Here is a 26,100-nt window from a genome sequence, read left to right as displayed (position 1 = left end):
GGCGCGGAGGGGCGGGGACAGGGCGGGGCCGGGGCGGGGCCGGCGGAGCGGGCGCTGCCATGGACGCGCTGTGCCGGGCCGAGCCCCGGCCCCGCCGGCCCCGGGCAGCCGCCGCCGCCTCCCCGCTGCCCTGGGCCCGCTTCTCCGCCTGGCTCGACTGTGTCTGCGTGGTCACCTTCGACCTAGAGCTGGGCCAGGCTATGGAGGTGCGGGCGGGGCCGGGGGCCGTGTGGGGGGATCCGGGCCCGGGAAGGGGCGTGGGTCTGGGAGGGATCTGGGCCTGGGAAGGGCTGGGGGTCCAGGGGGGATCTGGGCCTGGGCAGGGCTGGGGGTCTGGGGGGGATCTGGGCCCAGGCATGGCTGGGGGTCCGGGGGATCTGGGCCCGGGAAGGGCCGTGGGTCTGGGGGGGAGAAGGGGCTCTGTGTGGGGCAGCGAACAGGCAGAGGAGAGAGCGGGCAGAGCAGAGACGGGGGTGAGGGGGACAGAGCTGGGGTGAGGGGAGGCTGGGAGCGGGCAGGGTGGGATGGGGAGTCAGGGGAGAAGGAGCAGGCAAAGGTGGCGAGGGGGGGAACAGGCAGGGCTGGAAAAGGGCCCGTGTGTGGGAAGACAGGGCAGAATTAGTGCTGGAGACAGGTAGGGTTGGGTGAGGTGGGGTGTGGGGGGGCGCTGGGGGCAGCTGGGCTGTCCTCTGGGCTAAGGCTGTGTGCAGGGGCGGGACAGTGTATAGAATCATTAGGGTTGGAAAAGACCTCTAAGATCAAGTCCACCCACCAACCCAGCAACACCACCAGGTCTCCTAAACCGTGCCCTGAAGTGCCGCGTCTACACATTTTTTGAAGACCCCCAGGGTTGGTGACTCCCCCACCTCCCTGGGCAGCCTGTGCCAGGGCCTGACCACTCTGGCAGGGAAGACATTTTCCCTCATCTCCAACCTAACCCTCCCCTGATGCAGCTTGAGGCCGTTTCCTCTCGTCCCATCACTGGTGACTTGGGAGCAGAGACCAACCCCCCCCTCACTCCAGCCCCTCTCAGGCAGCTGCAGAGAGCGACAAGGGCTCCCCTCAGCCTCCCCTTCTCCAGGCTAAACCCCCCCAGCTCCCTCAGCCGCTCCCCAGCACACTTGTGCTCCAGACCCTGCCCCAGCCCCGCTGCCCTTCTCTGGACACGCTCCAGCACCAGTATGTGCAAGGCAGGAGTGATGCTCGGGGCAGGAGAGGGCCTGGGTGTGCAGGGCCAAGAGGAGCTGGGGCAGCCCGGGGTGCTGGGGTGTGCATGTCTAGGGGCTGCGGGGACTTGGAAGTGGGGTGACTGGGGTGGGTGGTGGGCTGCAGGACTGCCGAGGAGGGGGAGCAGGCTGTGAAGGGAGGAGGATGGTGGGGAGACAGCTGGGGAGGAAGGACTGTGGAAGACAGCCCGTGGAGGCAGGAAGGCGTGGGGTTAGGGAGCAGCGGTAGGGATGAATCTTGCCCTAAGGCACAGGTCTGAGGCGTGGGGTCAGCAGGTGCTAAGGAGGGGTCGGGGTGGATGACGCAGGGCAGCGATAGGGAAGGAGTCAGGAGCTGGGTGGGAAGCAGGGGAGCAATGGGGAGATAAAGGGGCACAGTGGAGCAGGGGGCTGAGGCTGCTCTGTCAGCCTGAGCACCTGCGGTGTCGGAGGCTTCCCAGGAGGTCTGATATGCCTGTGGGGATCGCTGGCGGGGCAGAGGGGATGAACTGGGAGTGAAAGGGTTGGAATGTTTTTTCCCTATTCCCTGGCGGATTGTGCTGTTTGCCTCTGAAAGAGGATTTGAATGGAGTTAGTTACCTGAGGCTTGTAGTGTGACCGACAGCGAGGGCTGGTTGGTGTTTTAAAAAAATGCAACATAAGGGGACCAGATATCTCTGGATTACGCTGAACCTGAGGCATTATCTCAAATCCCTTGATATTTGTCTTGTAATTGTGGGAAGTCCTCCTCACTGCCTTTGTGTAAGGAGGTTAACGCTTTTACAGAGGATTGAGACTTTCCATTTTTAAAGTCATGCTGAAGCTTCTGAAGGGAATGGAAAGCAGTGGAGATCAAATCAGCCTGTTGCTGCTCTCTTTTCTTAAATACTTGACTATGTTTCTTTCCATGAAGCCTGAAAATAAATAAAAAAACCTGCTGGAGACCTAAGTTTCGCATGCTCTATACTCTTTCCTGCAAAATCAGACCTGATATACCCTGGAAAGGATATGAATAGTGGGATAATAATTAGCATTTACAATTTAATACTTCAGAGGTGTGTTTTAATACGTAGCTACAAAGGTGCTTTCTTACTGGTTTTATTAGCTGTCTGGCATTATAAGGAGGGGACTTTGTGATCACGGTGTGCACTAATATGGTTTGCTGATCCCCAGAAAGGATGGGTTTTTTCTTCTTTTTCTTCCTTTTCTCCCTTTTCCTCCTTTGTCCGTATAAGTATTGATGGGAAAAATGTTTCTCGTGGCATAAATGATGAAGGACACCAGGAACTTCTCAGCATCTGGACTGAGTGGTGACACAACCTCAGTGTCACCGCTCCTTTGGCCTGTCTGTTGTGATTTCTGTCTCGGAGCGAGGGTTTTAGGTGAGGAACAGAGGTCTGCATTGGGTAAGAGGCCCAGAAAGGAAGCCAGGCAGAGGAGAAGCTGTGTGATCCCGTCTTCCATTCTTGATGGGGTTGGGAAGATAAAAAAGCTCAAGCTGATACTGTCTCACAGGGGCATTCCAAGTAAAATTGTTTCAAAATTTCAAAAAAATGTAAATGTCACTATTGCCGGTAGCCAAGTGGTGTCATTACCTTCCTGCTTATTCCCTATTTCCATCTGTTCCGTGGTTGTTTTAGATTGGGTCCAGATCCTGCAGCTTGTCTCCAAGCAGGTTGAGTTCTGCAGCCGAGAGGAAGGAGTTTTATGATTTGGGCTCTCGACTGCAAGCTTCTGGGATAAAAAAATGCGTCTGTGGCACCCAGCCCTGTGGGACTTCAGTCCTGGCTGAGTTTGCACGGGAAGTTTGCCATAGACATTACCAGATCAGCGTAGCTGACTGAGATTAGATCTTGACAGAGCTCTCTGTGGTTTTGTGCATGTACGTATATCCCTCTAAAGAGTGATTTATGCACAGAGGCTGGTCACGCACCCAAGGATTACACAGAGTAACAGGCTACAAATACTTGGAGTAACTTGCGCTACCTCACGTGCTCACAGCAACGTGAGTCAGAAGGAAGGGAAGCCTCCCGTTCTGGAGGTTGCGCCATCGTTCTGCATCATCTCTGTAAATCAGCGTGTGGAGATGCAGGCAGACATCCCTAGTCCAACCTTCGGATGTCCCCTGCATTCCTGCTTTGGGAGCAGGCCTGTCTCAGCCAGGGTTTCTGTACTGAAACCTTGTCATCCTTTCCTGAAGATTACTTTTTCCTGAGTCTAGGATTCTTTCCGGATAAAACATCTCTTTTCTTCCCTTGCTGCCCAAATCTACGCAGAAGCCGCGTTGCTGAAGCCTGCTTAGCATGTGTCGTCTGCCCTTCAGCACACCGAGCAGAAAGGCAAAATTACCCCGCAGTGGGGTAGGCTCTGTGGCGGCAGCTTCGCAGCCAAGTCCTTGTTTAGGCTCAGCTCAGGTTTCTGAATATTGGGTGTCTTGTGTTCTGTGCAGTTGTCTTGTGATGTAGATATACCATCGGCCTGAAATTCAGCGAGTCCCACTCTATTGCTACTCAAATATACAGTAGAAAAGGTGCTACAAAGGAAAACACAGGTTAATGCAGAAATTACGTATCATTAATATTTCTGACTCATCCACCCATTTACGTTTCTTCAAGTAGTCAACTACAGACGGCAAAAACACCTGGGAGAGAGAAGACACGTTTCCGAGCTGACCGTCTCGGCCAGCAGCCCGCGTCCGGCCGGAGCAGCCCTCCCCAGCAGCCCCTCGCGCTCCGACGCCGCAAGGGCTCCGACTTCTCTGGTGCCGCTGCCATAGAGACGCTGAGAATTCGTCCCCATCGTTCTGAAATGTCCCTTTTCACGACCGCGCTGGCTCCTCCCCCCTCGAGCTTTTCCAAACACAGGCACTTTGTGAAGCTGGGTTACTTCAGAGTCACCAGAAGTCATTTTCTGGGATGTCCTCCGTGTTGCTATGGCAGCAGCTGAGTACTTGGCACCCGTGCGATATCAACAGCAAAGCTTTAGTGCAAGGATCTGTTTTCAACAACATGTGTCACCTCCACGCTTGTTAAGGCAGTATTGATGGGGGAGTGGGCTAATTCACAAGTTATGACTTCACTTAAGCCCTTTTGGGCCACTTCTGAGATATCCAGGGACTTTTAGAAATAAAAAGTTCCTTTTGGCTTACTGTCCTTTTGCTTTTGTAAAGTTCTAGTGACTAGGATTCTTACTATTTCAGATTGGGGTTTTAATCTTGTAAATAATTAGTGATTTCCCCCCCACCTCAAACACAGAAGTACATGTCAGACTGTTAAACTCAAGGGGAAGCAAAGATGCAGAAGATAAGGCCCATTTTTTAAAAACATGAGATCTGAATTTTTGGGTCTGTTGGTGCTTCTGTGCTCAGTCAGAAGCATTTGAGCCTGATTTTTCCCCCCTTTTTTTTTTCCTTTTCTTCCCCCCCCCCCCGCCCCCAACCCACTGAGCACACATCTCCAAGTGAAACATACATTTAGTTCATATTAAACTTGGACCCACAAAGCAGCAAGGGGCAGTCAGTATCCACTTCTGGTGTGATTTACTTGCAGAAAGACCCCCCCGAAAAGGCAGCAGGAGAATTAGAAGTCTGTCTTGACTCTTGAACTCAAGTTTAGATCATCAGCAGGCATCGCAGAAAGCACAATGCTGTGAGGTTCCTGAGCTTCTTGATGAATCGGCATCAGATGTCCCGGTCTCTGTTCCTGGTCTATGCATTATTATATGGGAATTAACAAAATAAACGTTTGTGTGTGATCATTAAATTAGTCACCACAAGAATTTATTCAGTCGCCTAATGCAGAAATGCAGCGAGCAGAGTGCGTCTCCTCCCGTGGCGTAGCCGTAATGCATCCCTTCGTGCTTCAGCGTCTGAAAAGCCGTCATTCTCCAGTCGTGCCTTAATGTGCCGCCTCATCGCTGTAGCTTGTGTGTGATAATTTTGCTCCCGTATTTTTGTAGCTTTTCATCTTTCAGCGGAGCTTTAACCGAAGGCTAATCAGCGTAAATTTTAATCGTTAATTTGGCTCACTCTCTGAAGCTGATTAGATGACCTTGCCAAGGAATCAGTGGGGAATTGTTAGAGCGAAGCGAGCTAGCTCGGTGAACTGCCAGCACTCTGGCGTGGTGCCACCCTTGCTATTTATAGACTTGCAAGAAGAGTCAAGCACTGAAGAGAGCTCCTGATTTGAGTACCAGATGACTCGCACACTGACCTGAAGCAGAGTTACTGCCCGGGAGCTGCACAAGTCTGACGAGCAGATCTCCGTTTTTCAAGTCATTCAGTGCTAGTTTCTTTCTCACCCACTTATTTAAAGCCACCTGCAATTTCTGCATTTCCCGATCAGTAAGTGCTGTAAGAGCTGTGTACTTCTACAGATTTGTAAGTATTTTGGTTTCTGTCCTCTGCCCAGCGACATGTGAAACTCATTATTGCTGTAGCTGTGTCATTTCTCCCTTCTCAGTGTGATTGTTTCTGTAGTGGATCTTGCTGGTGGATCTCGCTTGCGGTTCTGCCCTCGGCCCTGACCTGAGAAGCCTTGCCCTGAGTTCTCTTTTACCGGGTTACAGTAAATGCAGGAAGAGTGTTATCAGCATTTACATAGTTCAGCTGCAAAGCTAGAGTCTTTAGCTGGATGCTTTAAAGTTCTTGACGATCCCTCTTATCTGAAATGCCCGATGATAAATTGGGTGTAACACAATCGAGCCGTCGCTGGTATGCTGACAAAGCATGAATCCTCAAGCCTGTGCCAGACCCACCTCTTTCTGCACAAAATAAACCTTGGCTTGTCTTTCTAACCACGGACCAAATCAGGGAGGCTAAACCAAATCCTCTCAAACTCCTCCTGCTTCCCATTTTCTGCTTCTTGGTCACTGTGAAGAGCGTCTTTAGCTGACCCGTCGTCACTCAGGACTGTTAAATAAGCATTCTCACCCCAGAGGCTAGGGTATACACCCAAGTCTGTGTCTAACCCCGGGCTTTGTGGTGTTTAGTGTACGTAGATAGATTGTTTTATAATCTCTTCGTACAGCTGGAGCCTTTCTCCAGACTATCATCGTCTCACTCCTGATTACTGCTGCATCCTTTCCTCTGCCCTTGAGGGCAGTAATCTTGCCCTGCCTGTATCTTTGCAGAATGCTGCTGCAAAGGTTGCTTCCCCAGCCACGGCTGTTAACGCTCTCTGTGCCATCCTCCAGTGGCTCTTCTTCCCATACCTCATCGCATGTACGTGTAGCTTCGTTTTTAAAGCAGTTCTTAGTCTGTCCCGACTGTCTGTCTTCTCATTTCAGTGCTGTGAAATCTGGTTTTACCTCTCAGCAGCTCAGGACGCCAGCCTTCCTCACTCCTTCAGAATATTGGGTGGGTTTAGTGAATTGTAAGTGACTTTTTAGCAGGATTTTAAAAAATCAAAATAAAAAGTGACCCCCCTCCAAACAACAGTTAGAAATAGTCCAAAACTTCCTACACAGGACATAATTTTAAATCTTGTATTTAGGTGCAAAATTGAATATTAGTGCTTTCCAGGCTTGGAGCTTGGACAGTAAGCAGAGGTCAACATAATTTCAAGCAGCATTGGAATAGTCCTCTCCAGCCTGCTTTAGAGAAAGCAGCTGTTTGCACATCAGTAGTCCGTGCAGAGAAGTTACCAACGGGGTGCTGGGGCTATCGACTCTCAAGGTAAAATCCAAGTAAAATGTAAGCCATTGGGTCTGTCTCCAAATCCACTAGAATAAATACAGATTCTGCGACAAGTTCCGTGCTATTGACAGTCAGATTTTAAATGGGGAGATGTTCCTTCTTGTAGGGTATGTTACTTGGGGAGAAATAAGGCACTTCTTGTATGGTTTACAGACCTATGTAGAAGTCACGGGGGGCACAGGGTGATTGACTTACTGACTCTTGTCTCTTTTGCAGTTGGTGTATCCGTATGACTTCAGACTAACAGAGAAAGAGGTAATAACTAATTTTTTTTCCCTGGTTTTAAAGAGCAGGGGTGACGGAGGTCGTCTTACTGTGCGTTTGTTTTTGTTGCAGAAAACTAGCATCTGCTACTTGTCCTTCCCTGACTCCTACTCAGGTAGGTAGCATCTGCTGGCCTTGCCTGCAGCCTGCGGGATGCTTCGTTGCCGTTATGAAGTGATGGGTTCATGATGGAAAGAGTGAGTCATTGCCTCTAATGCAGCAGAGACCGGTGGGCTGTATCTTCTAGAACTGTGACGCCAAGGAGCACCCAGCCCTGAGGTCTGAACAAAGAGGCTTCTTGTCATTTTGATTGCTCTCTGGATGTAGAATCTGCGATCTAGTGGGTGACAGGACAATTTCTTGATAAGCTTTGCACACTCATGCTTCACCCATGCCAATAAAATATAAAAAAAAAGTCACGAAGGGCAGGTTCCTCGAGGTTTGCAGCTGTCGGCTGTCAGCATTTCGGTGTTTGTGAGGGAAGTGCTCAGTGAGGAGAAATAGCTGGGGAGAGGATGCTTTCACAGCAGAAGTATTCCCAAAGCTTATTGCCCAGAAAAGTGGCGATAAGAAATTAGCATGTTAATTTATCCCAGGGCCTGTTTCTTTAAGCCTGGTTCCCGACTGTTAGTCTCCTATAGCTTCGCCCAGTTTAGTTTTAAATGTTTTTAAGGATGCACTTTCACTAGTTTCTCAGAACTTGGTGAACACTCAGGCTAAATGCCCCTTTTATTAAATTATTTACTAATAGCAATAGCTTCATAACATACACCACAGTCTTTACTCTTCTTTGGAGCATAGCCCCTGCAAACAGCGGGAGGGGAGTACATCCTCTTACCCCCTTGTGGCACCTTAGTCTGTTCAGCCGCGGTTTTTGTTCAGTGAGCTTAGCGTGTTTAACTCTTTCCTCAAAACTGGCCTCTTTGTACGTACTCGGCCCTGCTCCTTCTGCCCGTCCAACTGATGAAGCCTCCTGAGGGCTTCAGGCTTCTTTTTTTCCTGCTGTACCAAGTGTGCGTGGTGGGAGGGTGAGCAGAATAGGGTGGCCTGGGAGGTGCCCGCCTCTGGCGCTTCTCTAGGTCATTTGCTGGAACTATCGTGCAGGGGACTGTCATTAAAATCAGTGTTTGTGTGGTCTTGCATTAAGGCTGTTTGTAGGTTTTCCAGTACGGTGGATAAGAAGCGGTGGCTGCAGCTGCTCAGGATAGATGATACTGGCTGATGTCCCTAAGTTTCCCAGCAATGACCTGGCAAGGTTTAGCTTAATGATACCAGTTCTTTTATTCAGCTGTGTGTTCTTCCTGTCTTGCACTGGGTTTTGGGGGTTTCTCTATGCTGTTGCTCTCCATTTTTGGTTTTGGAGTTCCTTGTAAATCAGCATCCCTGTTCCTGTCAGCATTTCTGATTTAAGCAGTCTCCAGCTTTCTCTTTACTGTTACTTCTTCCTGAGTGTTTGTGATCTTCTCTGTCTCAGGTGGCCTGGGGGATACTCAATTTAGCTTCCGCCTTCGTCAGTCTGGGGGACAGAGGACGACTCATTACGAGGACGATGGCGAGTACAATAGAGAAGCACCCCTAACACTGCAGGTCGGTTGTGTTTCAGCGCACTACTTACACCTGCTAAGCAAAAAGTAGTGTGATTGGGTTAAAAGCCAAATACGCTTTTGATTTGTTTTCTCTACGTAAAATACCTATTTTCTCTGGCCATGGGAATAGTCAGAAAAGGAGAAAGCTTTCAGCACAGGGACTTGCTTCCACATTAATAGTCATAGAGGGCCGTGTTGAGAATCCCAGCTACTCTAAGAGATGGAACTGAACCGGGGGGCTCCAGATTAGAGCAGTGGTCATGTCTAACTACAGCGAAAAGATACAGGGTGGCACACAGGTGACATCCAACCGGGTTCACAGCTGCCTGTGCACGTTACTGTGAGGCAAGACAAGGATATCCTTGTCTGTGGTAAATGTTTACCTCTTTTCTGGGGGGATGACAGTTATTTTCATTTATTGCAGGATCTATGCATGTAAAAACGTGGCATAATTGGCATGCCACAAATCCACTCTTTGGCTTGCGACATGCGGGCTGGTTTAACCATACCCAGGCACTAATATCAGCAGCGTCTTCAGCTGTGGTTTTTCCATCAGTGACCTGTCTGCCCGTGTCATGCAGAGAAGGGATGTGCTGAGCACTATTGCTTCTTTTAATTGAACAGATGGCCATCAGATCAACTTGTCCTCATCTGCTTTCTCCTTTGAGATGATGCTTCCTGTGCACGTGCCCTTTTAACACTTCAGCAATCTTTTTGGGATATGTTTTTGTGATATGCAATCCAGAGATGGGCTGCTGGTCTGAGCGGGAGCAGGAGGATTTCTTTTCCTAAAAATGCTGGTCTAGAGATTTTTCAGCTTGCATGCATCTTTACTGCTTTGTAGCGATCAGACACTGACTCACAGATTCACCTGGCTTTAAAGAAATAAGGGAAGTAAAACTGCCAAAGTACTGGATTCTGTACATTATATATATATATATAAAATAATACTTGGGAAGAGAAAGGTGACTTAAACCACGGGGCCTGTGGGGCTTCAAAAAAATTATATTAAGGATGGTCTTTGTGTTCGGCACTGATACCTGTCCTTCCTCCGTGACGTCAGTGGGAACTTAGAAGGTACAGCGTGTTTTAAATGATCGCTGGAGATTTATATTAAACCTATTGGTTTTCATGGCTGCTACGAAGGAAGCATCATTCAGCTTTGTGCTTCATCCTGAGCAAAGTCTGGCTGGTGCTGCCTTAAATGCCTGACTAAAGGGGAACGCAACAGTATGGTGGAGGACATTTCCTCCTCCCAGAAGATGATGTGATGATGTATTCCTTCCTCAACAATACGTGATCTTCTAGCTGGCAGAGAAAACTGACAGTCAGAGCACATCGGTGGCAGCGCGGCGCGCCAGGGCGAGCTCAGTGGGTTGGCTCAGCTCATCACATTAGTGGAAACCTCAATTAACCCAGTAGATGATGGCCCTGAAGGTGCTGCAGAAAGGGGCCAGTGAAAGGTGCTACCTGGAGGTTGGAATTTTTTGTGAATTTAGTTGTTTGAATCTCTATATTCCCGTGTGGTGAACTCTCCCAGATAGCTGAGCATGGGTAGCTTTGGTCAACAGGAGGGAGTGCTGTAGCTGGGTCACAGCCGGGGCGAGGTGTGGTGTTTGGCCAGCGGCTGGAGGGAGTTTGGTGCTAGCGGTAGTCGGTTTCTCAGTAACAGCATCGTTGGTCTCTCTTGCAGCGGGAGTCAGCTCATTACTTCGGTTATGTGTACTTCAGGCAAGTCAAGGACAGCTCGATGAAGAGAGGTTATTTTCAGAAGGTGAGTACTGAAACCAGATAGCTTGCTACTCTCAACTGGTACATAGCTGTAAAAAGGCACCTATCCATAGCTGTAAAATAGCACCGCTTCCTACGTGACACCCACGGTGTTTCTGCAGGAAACAGCAAAGGTCACGGAGACCAGGAATATGTGGAGAGTGTAATTCCAAACAAACCTGGATGTGGTTGCCATGGTGCGTATATCACATGAGCAGTGACCTGCTGTCTGAATCATGAGATCCTGAAGTGCTCGAACATTTGCTTCAGTATGTACTCTAGTGTCACAGGCAGTGAGAGGACACACTTCGTTACTGCAGCCTGTGCTAGTTATACCTTAGCCCTGCTCTTATAATTGCTTTAATCTTTCTTCTTCCTAGTAGCCGTCTGGGAATGGATTTCCTGCTGGGCTGACTGCTTCTAACTAGCAGCAGTGAACACTGCTGGTATCTCGCCAACCTTGTCTCTTATCATAAATTCCTTTGACACAGACACTGGGAAAAATAACACCAACTGCGTGTTTATTTCAGCACAAATCTGCAAAATGCTTTGTATTATTCGGCCGGGTAGTTGCAGTCACTGCCTGAAAGAGTGACATTTCCGACTTCTTCCAGAGAAGGAAAATATTTTGCTTTGACGCTAAGATCCATTTTTCTCCATGGATCCGTGGAATTACTCTTTCAGTAGTGTCTTTTCACATCAAAAGCTAAAATGCCTGCTCTCGAACAAATGAACTTTGAACAGCTGCTCTTCAGAGAGCAATGCTTCATAGTAGATCGGCCTGGTAACTTGCTGGAAGACACCGACGCCATCCTGTCCCAGCAGTTACGTGGCCTGCTGTGCGTTCTCTCCTCCACCTCTGGGCAGTGACATGGAGTTTCTTTTAAAGAGCTGTGCTAAAACAGAAATGATTTTCTTCATCGCCACTAAAGCAGTGGATTGGTCACTCAAAAAGTTGCAGGATTGGAGAAACTGGACAACGTGGGGACCTGCTGAACAGATATTTATACCAGGCTAATGCGCTCGCTCTTTGGTAGACTTGCAAAAGTAGTTAATTCCTCAGTGGAGTACGCTGTCACGCTTGGCTGGTCTTTTTATTTCTAATGGCAGAGTTTTGGGTTGGAAAGGAGGTGTTTAAATGACTGTTGTAGAAATTTTCACTGGATCGTCATTAAAGTCTTCATTAATGATTAGAGGAAGAGCATACCGGCATAGTACTGAAAACCCTCAGTGGGAGTGAGTTGGAAAAGCTGTAAAAAAATAGTGATTCAGTTCATAAAGAAGCATTAGAAAGATGCCAAAACAACAGAAAAAGGCATTGCTGGAAACAAATCAGCATTATTTCAAGTTATTTTGTTTCTTCTTCCCCAGAATTCCTTTATTTTGTTTCTCTACCTAATTTCAGCTTCAGTGGTCTGCTCCTTGGCTTGGAACCTACCGGCAATTTATTTTTGCTTTTCCTCCAGGTGATCTTTTGCTAGGTCACAAACTCAGCCCTCTTAGTTGCGGTGGCTCCCTGGTAGAAGCTGCCAGCTGAGCTTATTCATCAAACAAAAAGCTCCTTGCCTGTGTGGATGCCCAGGGTCTCCCAAAGCCCGAGGGTTCAACAGCGAGGTAGCTAGCAAGAATTCCACCAGTGAAAGTGCTGCTTTTGAGCTCTTTCATGCTTTTGATGCTGGTTTTTAAGCATAGCCCTCTAGTAAGTGTATATGCAGTAAGTATATGCAGTGCTAGAAATGATCACGCCAGGGGATCTCTGACTCCTAAATGTACCTTTTTGCAGTCGTTGGTGCTGGTGTCACGCCTTCCATACGTGAACTTGTTCCAGTCGTTGCTGCAGCTGATTGCTCCGGAATACTTTGACAAGCTGGAGCCGTGCCTGGAGGCAGGTGAGCAGTCAGGTCTAGGAGGAGGGGTTTGCATATTGAAATCTTCCAGAGGTTTTAGCAGGAGGTTCCTGAAAGACAGCTGAAATGTTCAGATTAGTTCATTCTGGAACAAATTGTGACAGGGAAAAACTTTCATCCAAGTGGTTGGCTTGTCAAAATTATAAACACCTGTAAAGGATGTATTAATGGGAAACGACTGACAACCTTAATAGATGGTGCTGTCAGTTTTGCATACAGCGTATTCCCAGGGAGAGGGAAAAACTGCTAATGCTGCATCTCTGACTAGGTCTTTATTGAACTGTTCAACTTAATCATGATTTATCAACCGTACAGTGCTGCTGGGCCTGTGCTGGAAATGGTGGTGCAGACGTAGGTCTGGTGTCTGACCTAAAGTGCACAATTCTTTGATATAGTGTGTGTTTGCAGCTAGCCAGGGGGACACGTGAACTAGGAATGAGCGATAGTTAAATTGGCAGAACTCACAAGACCAGCTGCATTGGCTGTACTGACCTTCAGGTTAAACTTTTTTCGTTACCTGTGTCCCTGCAGTGTGCAATGAGATTGATCAGTGGCCGCCTCCTGTGCCAGGACAGACTCTGAACCTTCCAGTGATGGGAGTTGTCATTCAGGTACTCGTTGCTGATGATCCGTGCTCAGCAGCAGGCCGAGGCAAACTGGGACGTGGGACATGCATTCCCTTCTCTGCTGGATGTTGAAATTGCTGTTTACTTCTAGATCCTTTCCCTTTATTCCTAACCTCTGTACAATTAGAATTGGTAATTGAGGAAGCTTTCTCACGCGGATGGTTGTTAGGGAAGAAAGCAAAGTGTGTGTGCATGCTAACCGATTCCATCTCCCTGGATAATCTGCCTGTCCTTATTTGTAATCTAGGTGAGAATCCCATCGAGGGTGGATAAGCCAGGATCAAGCCCAGTGAAGCAGTTCAATCAAGAGGTGAGATGAAGCGTGGCATGACACAACCAGTGATGAGCAGAATCTAGACTACTAAGGAAGGAGGGTGGAGAACTGGAACTCTTTCAGCCTTATCCTGTTTGAAACCACTTTGGCCTGGGATTAATGCGGTTTAAACCACCCATCTGCTTTAAACTGCACGCTGTTGTGCCTGTGCCTTTCAAAACAGGACTCTGCACAGAACTGGTGTCCTTCGAGTCATGTATGTGCATTGTTCTCACAGTTTTTGTTCACCTTGCCTTTCCTGGGAACTCATGCATAGGTAGGTCTCCATGAGACCCTGCCTCAGTCTTCCATGGTGTTTTGCAGCATTTGCTCTCTGAGCATCTTTACTGCTTTTGTTCAGCTTTGATTTTGATTCTTGTTCCTTTGATTTTTTTGTTGCCTTTTTCTATCCTTCGAATAATGTCATACCTCACACAACTTTTGGCACCCATATTACCAACCCTTATTGTCTCTATCTGTGTCTCAAGCTCTGCCTTGCACCAGAGGAAACTCTAGAAAATAAAGGAGCAGGCACAGGAATTCTGTCACGTCTTGAAAACAAGGGATTCTTGGCTCTCTTCTAGCAAAGGAAATTCATTTGGACCTTGAATGCTCAACCCAAATCTGCTCCTGGCTTGTATCCCTAAGTGTTAACCTTGTTCTCTTCTTTTTATGCTTATTGTAGAGGGAGCTACTTTGTGATTGATGTGGTCAGTGTAGGCGGCCTTTCAGTCAGGATGCTTCAATTTACTAACAATTTTGGGTTTTTTGATTTTTTTTTTTCCCTCTTCCTCATTTAGAATCTGTTACCAGCCCCACTGGTTCTCCCCAGTATTCACGAACTGGATCTCTTCAGGTGAGAGCCACCATCCCTGCAACCCTCTCCTTTCCATCTGCTTTTCCTGCTCCTAGTGTCTAAATCATAGGTATAGTGAAGATGTCAAACGAGGAACCAAAAATCACTGCTCTGCAGAGCGTCATTTAGAATATGGGCTGGCAGAGCTTGTGCACGCTGCCCTTCACACAACCCCCTGTATCCTGGTGAGAGGGTTTCTTTTCCTGGCCTCAGCTGGTGACATGCTTAAGCTCTGAGGCACACGCATTGTGTGTCTGAACCTAACTTCTCGGCGTTCTAGGTGCTATTCTAATAGGCGTGCATCTGCTGTAATCCACGTGTACTTTGCTTAGATGAACGGACATACTGAGAGCAACATGATCAGCAGGTTGCTTGACATTGCTGAAAGCGTTTCCTTTAAACACGTATAAAGTGGTTGAGCAACAGCACGTGTAAAGACACGTGGCGTTCGGTTGCGGGACACTAAAAATCAACCCTAGATTTCAAATTGCCGGATGGAAGCACACCTGGGTAGGCTTATATGCCATAACTGTCTGGTGTTTTCTGAAGTGCGTTTCTAACCTCATTCTTCCTTTCACCAACAGGTGTTTCCAGCCAGTGCTAATTCACATCCAGATGCTATGGGAGCTGGTATTACTAGGAGAGCCAATTGTTGTGATGGCACCATCCCCTACAGTTTCTTCAGAAATGGTTCTGGCACTTACCAGGTAATGCCTTCAACTTCTGAGGCACAGGTAACGGTAATGGTAAATTCTAACAATTTTTCTCTTTCGGATCCGCTTTTCTGCCGGGTCAGTTGTTTTAGAGGTAGGTTGCCTACGAAAGCACGTAAGACAAATAGCATAACAAGAGAGTCTGGCTCATATTCCACCAATGGTAGAGAAGAGTAAAAGTGAATCCCCCGTGTTGGGAGACCTGATGGTTTGTAGCCCCAAGGAGCTTTGTCTCCCTGGCTTTGAACTCTGCTTTAGCAAAAAGAAAAAAACCTGGAACCCCTCCAGAGCGTTACCTCTGGCAGGACAAAACACTGCTCTAGGATATAAACCTCATGTAAACACACAGTCCTCCTCTGTGAAGGTTATATCGTGACTGTTCTGTCTCTGGTTACAGCTGCCTGGCCCCTCTGAGGTACTGCTGTGACTACCGCCCCTATTTTACTATCCACGACAGTGAATTTAAAGAGTATACCACTAGGACACAGGCTCCGTAAGTAGCCGGTAGACCCTTGCTACCCACTTGCCACTGTCTGTGTGAAGGAAACCCTGAGGTTAGCATTGTTCTGCTTCCTTCCCCATCTTTCTAGGCCAAACATCGTTGTGGGGGTCACAAACCCTTTCTTTATCAAAACTCTCCAGCACTGGCCACACATTCTACGGGTTGGGGAGCTCAGAATGTCAGGTAAGGGTGGAACCAAAGTCCTGTTGCGCTGGTAGACCTTGTCAGAGGCTAGCAGTGAGCTGGCATTTGCGGTGCTAGCCGTCATTTTACACATCTTCATTCCTGTGAGAGCTGAGAAGCCAAAGGGAAGCCTGGAATCTGACTCAGATGATGTGCAGGATGAGCGCAAACAGTGGTGAAGACAAAGGGCTGCGAGGATAACTTGCTGTGTTTTTTTTTTCTGAAGCATTAAGAAAAGGAGAAGCCCTTCCTGGGCAGGAAAGAGAAAATTGCATAGAGAAGAATAGAGAGGTGGAGAGAGGCTCTGATTATGATCCATGAAGCCAAGAAAACCTCTAGGTTGAGGTGGGGGGGGTTTGCAATGCCTCCTCAACATGTTCCTGTCCCAGAATTTTGGCAGGGAGGGCAGCGGGTAGAAGGCTTATGCGAGCGTGGAGTTAAGGGAGGATATGGTTTAAGAGGTACAAGTGTAGGACTGGATGTTCTGGAGGGCAAAGTCTCTCATGCGCGTGCTGTGGCTGTCCGGGTAAATGCAGAGCCTGAGCTAGGCATTTGATGTCTTTCCACAGGAGACCTGCCCAAGCAAGTTAAGGTGAAGAAGCTGGCTAAACTGAAAACTCTAGACACAAAACCAGGCAAGTCCTTTTGTCAGGCGTCATTTAATTTTATTTACCCTTCCATGTGGGGGGTTTTGCAGGCTTTGCAGGCACATGAACCTTGCATACGTTATTCTTTGTAGCTCAACAAATGGACACTTTGCTGTTATCATCTTCTCATGCTCAACGTGCTCCACAGTTCTCGGTAGTGGCGTCCCCCATCTAACACAGAAAAAATGTACATCTTCATTCTGAGATTGAAAAAGCCAAGCGAACACATTATTTTAGTGTTGGGAGAACTTCTGGTTTTCCTGAAGTAATTTTGTATACCATATCTGCTTTTTAGGTGCAGTGGAAGTCAAAGGAACTTGCTTACCTAGACACAGCTGTCTGTCACTTAACTAACTGTTCAGCTCAGGCCTAGCCGTAAGCTGACTCCCACAAGTTATCTCACCATAAGCTCGGCATAAGAAGGTCCTTGAGGTAGTTCAGGGTCCTTTGATCCTGCTGCGTTAGCAATGCCATAATTTTTGTAATTATTTTTTATCATTTTTGTAATTGGACACACACAGAGCTGCCAGGGTTGACGCTAGGAATTTCAGTTCTGTGATCCCTGCACTATATAATAATATATAATCTAAAGCCTCCTCTAGGTATGTGGGCAAAGTTTTGTTTTTAACTTCTGGTTTTTTCTGGTTTTGTTTTGCTTTTTAAATTTTCAATCTAGGAATCTATACTTCTTATAAAACATTTCTTCACAAAGACAAAACCCTGATAAAAAGATTACTAAAGGTAAGCAGTTTCAACTCTATCCTACATCCTGTATGTCATTATGGGAAAACCGTGCTGACAGCTTGGTTTTAACAGACAAAACTCGCCAAAAGGAACAGGGTTTTTACAGTGTGTAACTATTTAGTCAAGTACACTTGGACATGTTTATCGTGCCAGTTTTAAGACTTTTCACTGAATATTACGGATTAAATACTGGCACTAATGATAACCTAAGTGAGCACAATTGTTATTAGAAAAAGAGTCTGGAAAAAACAGGTTCTACGTAGTGAAATGCGAGGGATGTGTTTAACTGGAGAGCGGAATACGTGTTCTGGACGGTTTTCCAGACTGCTCTGGACCGGTTGCTTACAGCTGCGGAGTTTGCAGATTCTGCATCCGCCTGCACAATAGAGAATAGCGCCGTTGTGAACGCGCTGCTTGTGCTTGCAGGGGATTCAGCGGAAACGCCCGTCTGAAGTCCAAAGTGCCCTTTTGAGGCGTCACCTCCTGGAGCTCACCCAGAGTTTCATTATTCCCCTGGTGAGTTGAGCAGAGACTTGTCAGAGCGGTGTAAAGGTGAGGGGAGGTGAATAGCAGATGCTTGAGTGACAAGTTTGCGCTTGCCCTCTTTTATTCGCTTGTAGCTGAGCACCTGTAATAGATTCAGGATGTGGCACTCTGTAGAGATGTCTTACTCCATGGAAAGGAATTAAATGTCTCTTGAACGCAAATTTCAGTAATTAGCGTGAAAGTCTGCCGGTTGGATATTCAGCACACTGTGTGTAAAGACAGAACATTGTTTGTCTCCTGCAAGGTTCGATGTTAGTTGATTATGATGCCAACTCTTTGCTCTTTTCAACAGGTAGTCAAAGCAGATATATAGGGAAGGGTTGGGAGCCCAAAACATTCCTCCTCCCCGCTAACACTGGAGTCAAACCTGGTGCCTGTGTGAAACCCTCCCCTCTGGCTTTGGGAAGCTTTGCTCCAGAGCTTGAGAGGCCTGTCCACGTGGTGATCACCACCCTAAGGCAGATCACAGAATCCCAGAATCCCAGGCTGGAAGGGACCTCAGGGATCATCTAGCCCAACCTTTCTGGGAAGAGCACAGTCTAGACAAGATGGCCCAGCACCCTGTCCAGGCGACTCTTGAAGGTGTCCAATGTGGCCGAGTCAACCACCTCCCTGGGGAGATTATTCCAGTGGTGACTGTCCTCACTGTGAAAAATTTCCCTCTCGTGTCCAACTGGAATCTCCCCAAGAGCAACTTGTGTCCATCGCCCTTGTCCTCTCCATGGGACTCCGTGTGAAAAGGGAGTCTCCATCTTCTCTGTAGCTGCCCCTTAAGTGCTGGTACACGGTGATGAGATCCCCTCTGACCCTCCTTTTCTCAAGGCTGAACAAACCCAGCTCTCCCAGCCCATCCTCGTATGGCAGTTTCCCAGTCCTTTGATCATCTTGGTGGCCCCTCTCTGGACCCCTTCCAGCCTGGCCACAGCCTTTTTGTACAGCGGGGACCAGAACTGCACACAGGACTCCAGGTGTGGCCTGACAAGTGCTGAGTAGAGAGATGGTAGCAAATGCTTTCTTTCAAGGCCTTCCCTGTGTAGTCCCACTAGAACGCTGCTGGTGCTTTTTTGGTGACCATCCAGTTGGCCAAATGTGGCTCCTCCACTTTCTTCTCTACGTCACCTTGGGAGGTAGCACGTGGGAGGGCAGAGCATCTTCTCAGATTCTAGTCCCTCCTGCCAACTTCTTCCCACCTGACCTTTTCTCACATGGCATGCTTAGGATTCTTTTAGCATCCTTTTGTAACCTAGCCCGCGGTGGGAAACAAGCTGGGACACTTCGGCTCGTGTAAAGTGCAACTGTGAAGGAAAAAAACCCCAGGGAGAGTAGGAGGCTGTTGGTTGTGCATGTGATGCAGTGGAGACCGTCACACCCACTGACCACACAAGAGGCCTCTCGACTGTTGTAACTTTATTTTATTTTATTTTTTATTTCTTCTTAGGAGCATTATATTGCAAGTCTGATGCCTCTGCAGAGGGCCATTACTCCATGGAAGGTATGTTCAGTTTTCCAGTCGCTTCTGCTTTCCTTTGACTGCGGGGATTGGGAATAGTTATGCCATATGCTGATCATGTACTCTGATACCCTGTGTGAACTTCCCTCACTGAAGGAAGAGGGTTATTAGTCCTTTAAAAAAAAGTTGAAACAAACATTGGTACAGATGCTTCCTGTTTTGCAGTAAGCTCAGCTATTGTGAATTTAATTTGAATTTTGCTAGCAAGGCTGGTTGAGATGTTCATACTTTTTTTGTTCCCATCGTTATTGCATCTGCCATGTGCAGCCTTTTCCACTGTAAATACAGACCTCATTTTCCCCTGGTTCCTTTCGGGTGCCATGTAATACGGTCTTTCTGTTGTGCAGAATCCTCCACAGATTCGTCCTTTCCGTCAGGAAGATTTCATGAAGACCCTCGAGCATGCTGGTCCCCAGCTGACCTGTGTACTTAAGGGTGACTGGTTAGGCCTCTACAGGTAAGATTTTGGTAATTACGTGCCTTATCCCCTTAGCAGCTGGTGCGGGTTAGAATGAACATCAAGTCCTGAATTAGTATTGGGAGCGAAAGGGAGTTTCAGGACAGAGACTGGCCACCTGAGAAGCTCATGCCTGTGAAGAATTGATTAACTAATAATGGTCAGGAAGAGAAAATGCAGGGCAGAATCAGTCCTGGGTTTTATGTAGTCTCTTAAATGAGTAGATACAGTTGGGCTTAGAAGCTGTCAGTTCTCCACCTTCAGGAACTTAAACTAAGTCCTCACTGCTGGGGAAGAAGGGGACTCTGACATCAGCTCTTTATGAGCTATCAGTCATTTATTGTCCTCCAGGGAATCTTTCTTTTTGAAGTGTCTGGTCCTGGGCAGGCGGCGTATAAAGGCTTGTAGGTCTTCGTCCGGTAGTGGTTTTATGCGTTTGGATGGTGCTCGGGACAACGGCCATCTCATTTGTACTGCACGGTGGTGATCCTCTTAGGACATGGAAGGGTGTAGTTCCTTCAGGGTAGACTTCAAGAGAGCGTGCTGGAGAGATCATCCGCAGTTTTCGTAAAGGATAGTTATAACTGGGGTGGAGAAGACACTTATCACAATATGAGTAGGAAAAATCCCGAAATCGGACACCCAGAGGGAAGGAAAATGGGACATGTATGCATATGGAGGAGAGAAAGTGAGCAGAGACAGTGGTCATGGATTAGTACGTTTTGTTGGTGTGATAAAGTTTGTACCGTTTTGTGCTTTAAAGTATTCAGCAGAAAATGAGCAGTTCCGTTCCGTATGGCGTGGGTGCAGCAGACAGCAAGATCTAATTTTTGATATCTAGTATTTTGAGAAATAGTAACAGACAACAAGCTGTTTCAGTAAATTGGTTGAGGTTTGCAGGCAGCTGATGTATGTGCAGAAGTTTCCAGAGTTCTTAACTCTGTGAGATTTCATGCATGAACTATTTCTTGTGTTCCTAAGTCAAACCCTTGATTAAAACATAAGTCAGTCTGTATCACAGTGCCATCTTGAGCTCTTTGCTGGGTTTAGGGCTCCACTGTGCTGGGGAGAGAGCAAGACTCCTTGAAGTTGCAGAAACTGTACAAACATCCGCTGAGTTCTGCTGGTGAAGTGCTCTCTGCAGGTAGCCTGAGGAAGTAGCCTGGAGAGATACTAAGTGGGCCCCTCTCGATAGAGGAAAATGCTGAAATACAGCATCTGAGGTATCCCCGCTGTTACAGAGCTGCAAGGAACGTGCTGCTGAAGTGGCTGTTACTCAGCACTATACGGCATCTTAAACTTTCTCACCTTTTTTTTAACCTTGCTGCCACAACCCTGGTCTTTCAGTTAGTGGCTTTTCGATCCCATTTTGAATTTGATCTAAAGTTCCTTAACACTCTGAGATAAAAACAGGTATTGTGCTGCCCCCTGTTCGTTTTCCTGCGCAGCTCAGTAAAACCTGCAGTTTATGACCGTACCGCACTGGAAAGGTGTAAATTACGCATCCTTTGAGGTAGCCTGGATGATACCTTGTTTATGCAGAAGAGGTGTAAATCACCACTTATATGGGACTTAGGTCTGTGCTAGCAAACAGTTGAAAGCTTTAAACATCAGGAAAGGAGAGGAATTAAGCAAGGTACTGCAGAGGAATGTGAGCTTCTTCCCATGTTGAAGCATCCCAGCTATCCTCTCTGCAAAGGCGGAGTGGGCCAAGTAAGGCTGCAGAAGGGCAAAGAGCACCACTTCTTGCATTGGCTGGGCTCGCGCTGCTGCAGGGGGAGGTGTGAGACTGGCAGCATTGCCCTCCTCGTGGGTGACAAGCTGCTCAAGCTGCTCAGCTGTATTGTGTGAACGCCTGACAGAAGAGAAGCCTCTGGAGTAGACAAGGTACGAAAAGGGCGTATTAGCTCATAACCGGTTGCCATCCCTAATGACACTGTGAATCAGAATGTCTTTTCCTGGCACATCCGTGTCTGCTGCAGTGGGAAGGGCAATCTCGGTGCGGAGGAGCCCGCGTGCTTCTCTGGATCCCCCTCTGCCCCCTTCTCAATGTCGCCTCTCCTTCTGCAGGCGTTTCTTCAAGTCTCCCAATTTTGATGGCTGGTACCGTCAGAGGCACAAGGAAATGACCCAGAAGCTGGAGGCCCTTCATTTGGAGGCAATCTGTGAAGCGGTATGTTCCAGCTACAGCTATTAAAACCAACACCAGACTTCTCAGGCCTGAAACCTGGGAGATCAGGGCACAGCTACCTTGGACGCTATTGACACATCTTGATCCTGCACTGATGGATGGGGGACAGTGCTTTGTGCCCTTGGGAATCGCAGTTCTGCCTCATGTCTGCCAGTGCACAGGAGTAGCGGTGCATGTGGGGGATAAGAACAAAAGCTGCTCAGCTCCCCTGCTTTGTTAGCCAATGCAGGTCCTGCTCTGGGTGCTTTATTCTTCATTCATCGGGCCCTTCAGAGTGCCAGACTGGAAGCATCATCCACTGCTGGCTTCCTTAATGCCTAATGAAAATAGGTAGGATTTTTAGTAGTGACTGTAGGTACAATTTCTTAAACTGAGCAGCTGCTGGGGTAGTCCCAGGAGCTCTGGCTTCCTGCCCAGCTGCATCTTCAGCTGCAGCGCTTAGAATCATAGAATCATAGAACCATAGAATCATTGACGTTGGAAAAGACCTCTAGGATCATCAGGTCCAACTGTCAGCCCAACACTACCATGTCTCCTAAACCATGCCCTGAAGTACCACGTCTACACACCTTTTAAACCTCCCCAGGGCTGGTGACTCCCCCACCTCTCTGGGCAGCCTGTGCCAGGGCCTGACCACTCCGGCAGGGAAGACATTTTCCCTCATCTCCAACCTAACCCTCCCCTGACGCAGCTTGAGGCCGTTTCCTCTCGTCCCCTCACTGGTGACTTGGGAGCAGAGACCAGCCCCCCCCTCACTCCAGCCCCTCTCAGGCAGCTGCAGAGAGCGAGAAGGGCTCCCCTCAGCCTCCCCTTCTCCCGGCTAAACCCCCCCAGCCCCCTCAGCCACCCCCCAGCACACTTGTGCTCCAGACCCTGCCCCAGCCCCGCTGCCCTTCTCTGGACACGCTCCAGCCCCTCAAGGGCCTTCTTGTCCCGAGGGGCCCAAACCTGAGCCCAGAATTCGAGGTGGGGCCTCGCCAGTGCCGAGCACAGGGGCCCCATCCCTGCCCGGCTCCTGCTGGCCACACCAGTGCTGCTTGCTCCACTGCTCAGCAGTGCAGGTCCTCGAGCATCGTATGGGCAATGCCAAAGCTGTCTCCTTTATTAACAGGCCTGACTCTGGCAAATAGATTTAAACTCCAAGCACAGCACCAGATTCGCGGTGCTGGCTGGAGGAGGGGAGCCCGGCACTGCCTGCGTATTACTGCATCTTTCCTTAATTCTTCTCTTGCAGGCAAGAGCTTGATGCTGTCATGGTCAAAAGAGTGGGGAGAGCTCTGTCTTGCTCATTTAGGCTTAAGTGCTGCAACCAGGGTTGTGAAAGAGGATGAGAAATCTCCCCGCTTTTACTTCAGGCTTTGCTTAGGGGTATCTCTTTGAGAAAAGCTTCTGTAAAGAAGAAATGTCCCTGAAGAAAGCTGTTCTTTCTCTTTAGAACATTGTGGCCTGGATGAAGGACAAGTCTGAGGTGGAGATTGTAGACCTGGTGCTAAAACTTCGTGAGAAGCTGGTAAGTTTTCCTCCCTTCTTCCTGCACCCACCCCTTTCTGTCTGTGGCAGGGAGAGACCAGGGACACTTATTGCTTAGAAAACTGTGTTCCCGCTCCCTGATTTGAAAAGCTGGCAAACAGGACAGTTGTGAAACTCTAGTGTTCATGTAGAAGAGGAGTCAAAGTTCTGACTCTTTTCATCTCCCTGAGGTTCAGGTGACAGTTTCCTGCCTGTTGTCTCGTACCCTGAACTAAAGATATAACGCAAAGTTCGCTCAGTCAACGGCGAAGCAGAAAGAGGAACTTCGAAGCTGTTACACAATTCCCCTGTTTCTCTCCTCTCGCTCCGTGCAGGTGAAAGCCAGGTGCCAGCACCTCCCTGTGAAGGAGGAAACTCTGCAGCGGGTGGGCCTGTACATTGAGACCATCATTGGCTCCTTGCCGGAGGATCTCCAGACCGTGCTGCACCACCACTGAGCACGGTGCAGGGACTCTGTTGGAGAAGGAAGGGCCCTCCCACCCTGCTGTGGGCAGCTGCGGTTGCGTTCGGAAAGGAAACTTCTTCCCTGATCCAGCCAGCATGACCTGATCTGGACCTTGCTCACAACCATGTGTGATCCTGAGCATGTGAGCATGTGGGTCACAACTATAGCAGAAAGGGGGAACCGCGCGCGCTATTCTCTGTCTAGCCCTGCTTTGAGGAGCTGGATTAGGGGACTGTAAATGAGAGACTGTTCCCTGTGTGGCTGTTTGTAGGTCAGAAAGTGACAGCCAGGCTTCCAGCAGCATGCGATAGGCTGTGCAAAACGTGTGTTGCCCATATATACACACCCATCTTTGTCTAGTGCTCGGGCTCCCAAAATTTCAACACCATCATCCTGCCTGGAAGAAGCGGGACCAGCCTTGTAGGGGGGAGTTCTTTTCAGGACAGCTCCTGAGGATAATGGGAGACATGCTAGTCCCCCACATGTAAATGATGTGAAAAAATTGTCACTGCCCATTCAGCAGCCTGACTCATGCTGGCAAGAGCTTCAGCTGTGATGGGAGGGGGAGGATGAATTGCTGGACATGGAATGCTGTTGTTTTTGTCCCAAGACAGAGACAGAGAAGAAGGGGCTGGTGCATCTGCAAGGAACAGAGCTCCAGAGGTCACGGCTGGGTGCTGTGTGGATGGGAATAGCTACCGGAGCTCCACAGAGAGGAGCTGGCCTCCAAATGTAATTTATTCTGCTTGAAAAATCAAGTTTGTGTGCTCTAATAACATACAAGACAGCTGGAGCTCTGCCTTGGGCAATGAGATATCTAATGTCGTCAGCCCACTCACCGATAAAACCTGTTGGAGAATCTGGTTTTTACAGCCTGTGTCAGCCATGCCAGGTGGGGGGGTCACAGAGCGGCCCTCGCGTGGGCCCCGCTGCGAGAGGTGCGTGCTCGCCCTGTGCGGGGATCGGTGGGGAGCGACCTCTCCAGCTCTCACCGCAGCTTGTTCTTACCACAACCCAGCTTCCAGCTCGGTCATTCTGCTCCCGTTCACCTTTTGGGGAAGAGACACACGCTTCTGGGCTGAATGCAGGAAAGTCTTAGGGTTTTCTACCAGCCTCGGAGGCAGTTGCCCCTGCCCGAGAGAGCTGTCTTTCTGCCCGCTGCCTCGGAAATGGATTTACTGTAACCCCAGCGTTGATTGCTGCTACTGTAACTGCATTTCACCATCTGCCAGTCTGGCCAGGGCCTGAATGTTTGCCTTAAGAGTGAGTTTTAGTATGGGTCTGGCAGCCTGATGCGCTCCGGTTCTGTAAGAACCGTGGCAGGAGAGTTCGGCATTTCAGCCGAGCCCTGCGCAAAGCTCTCGGCAGTGCCCGGTGCTCCTGGAGTGGAAGCTGTGCTCTTTCACCAGCAGCCTCTGCCCGTTGCTGCACTGCCTCGGGGCTGGGGGATGCCAGCGGGTTTCAGAGGTGGCTGAACCCTTCCTGCATTTTCCCCTCCAGCGCCAGGCACGGACAGTGCAGGGACAGCGGGAGGCTGCTCGGCTTCCCGCCGCCTCCAGCCTGGAAGCGGCCAAGCGAGGAGACACGGCCATGCCTCCCCATGGTACCAAATTCTGTACGCTCCTTAGTGGCAGCCCCGCCTGTACAGTGTATATTCTGTATATAGAGTTTGTGTGTGCGTCCGTGCAATAGCTCTGCAGTGACTGTGGTGGACCGAAGCCCTAATGTATAGTAGAAAATATTAGTTTAAAAAAAAATTTAAGCCAAGTTGTCTCCTGTTTTGGGTCTTTCTCAGCAGATTTATTTGTTTAGGGGTGGGGTTTCTCTGCAGGGGTGCTGTCAAGCTTGGTCGCTCGTGGCCCTCAGTGTGGTGTTTCTCCGTCTCCGTTAGATGTCTGTCCAGGGCTCTCGGCCAGCTCGGAGGCTCCCGTCCCCTTTGGCAGACCTCTCTGTAGGGTTCAGCCCTGCAAAGGGCAACTCGCGCCCGCCTGCCTCCATGCATCCCTCTGCCCTACCCACGGCACGGCCGATACGCCTGCAAAGCCAACGCTGCGTGGGCTGGAGGGTCCTGCGAGCGGGAGCCCTGGGACCAGCCACCCGCCCCAGCCGCTTGGGCAGACAGATCCCCTTGCCGCGGATCTCGGAGCTCAGGTTCACTTCAGGCTGCTGTCTTTCCCCCTTCTTTGTACCGGGTTGAGCCCTTTTGGCTGGTTGCTCCTCTTGTGTACACTGGTTTCTCTGCCCCCAGCTCTGTCACCGCTCCTTCCAGGACAGGTTTGTCCTTGGCTGGTTTTGGTACTCCAGAGACACTGGTACTCCTGGATCCAGCGCTTCACCTCTTCCTACTTGATTATTGACTGATGGCTTTTTGTCATCCTGGCCTGCTGCTCTGTGTTCAGTTTTGGGCCCC

The 26,100-nt window shown here is 49.0% G+C and overlaps 1 protein-coding gene across 2 annotated transcripts; it reads left to right on the top strand.

Annotated features, from left to right (window-relative positions):
- DENND6B (DENN domain containing 6B) lies at positions 1 to 25,467 on the top strand. 2 transcript variants are annotated; one of them, XM_075081809.1, is made up of 20 exons: positions 1 to 206; positions 7,117 to 7,155; positions 7,237 to 7,279; positions 8,639 to 8,751; positions 10,444 to 10,524; positions 12,304 to 12,409; positions 12,959 to 13,038; positions 13,301 to 13,363; positions 14,167 to 14,222; positions 14,807 to 14,929; positions 15,333 to 15,428; positions 15,526 to 15,620; positions 16,190 to 16,255; positions 16,944 to 17,008; positions 17,438 to 17,527; positions 18,996 to 19,049; positions 19,415 to 19,524; positions 21,595 to 21,697; positions 23,151 to 23,225; positions 23,560 to 25,467. In XM_075081809.1, the coding sequence occupies exons 1-20, from the start codon at positions 60 to 62 to the stop codon at positions 23,680 to 23,682; spliced, it is 1,728 nt and encodes a 575-aa protein (XP_074937910.1). In that variant the 5' UTR covers positions 1 to 59; the 3' UTR covers positions 23,683 to 25,467. The 2 variants fall into 2 exon arrangements, with proteins under 2 accessions (XP_074937910.1, XP_074937911.1); XM_075081810.1 differs by lacking the exon at positions 1 to 206 and adding an exon at positions 5,616 to 6,561.
- Positions 25,468 to 26,100: the final 633 nt, after the last annotated feature.

Source organism: Phalacrocorax aristotelis, chromosome 1 (assembly GCF_949628215.1).
Source record: "Phalacrocorax aristotelis chromosome 1, bGulAri2.1, whole genome shotgun sequence".
Lineage (NCBI taxonomy): Eukaryota > Metazoa > Chordata > Aves > Suliformes > Phalacrocoracidae > Phalacrocorax > Phalacrocorax aristotelis.
Note: the sequence above shows the minus strand (reverse complement) of the source record. Positions and strands in the feature narration are given on the sequence as shown.

Excerpts from the sequence above, each read along its gene's own strand:
- DENND6B (XM_075081810.1), top strand. The coding sequence starts at position 6,337 with ATGCTGCTGCAAAGGTTGCTTCCCCAGCCACGGCTGTTAACGCTCTCT. Across the intron at positions 16,256-16,943 it reads AACTCTAGACACAAAACCAG|GAATCTATACTTCTTATAAA; the intron begins GCAAGTCCTTTT and ends TTTTCAATCTAG. Across the intron at positions 17,009-17,437 it reads TGATAAAAAGATTACTAAAG|GGGATTCAGCGGAAACGCCC; the intron begins GTAAGCAGTTTC and ends TTGTGCTTGCAG.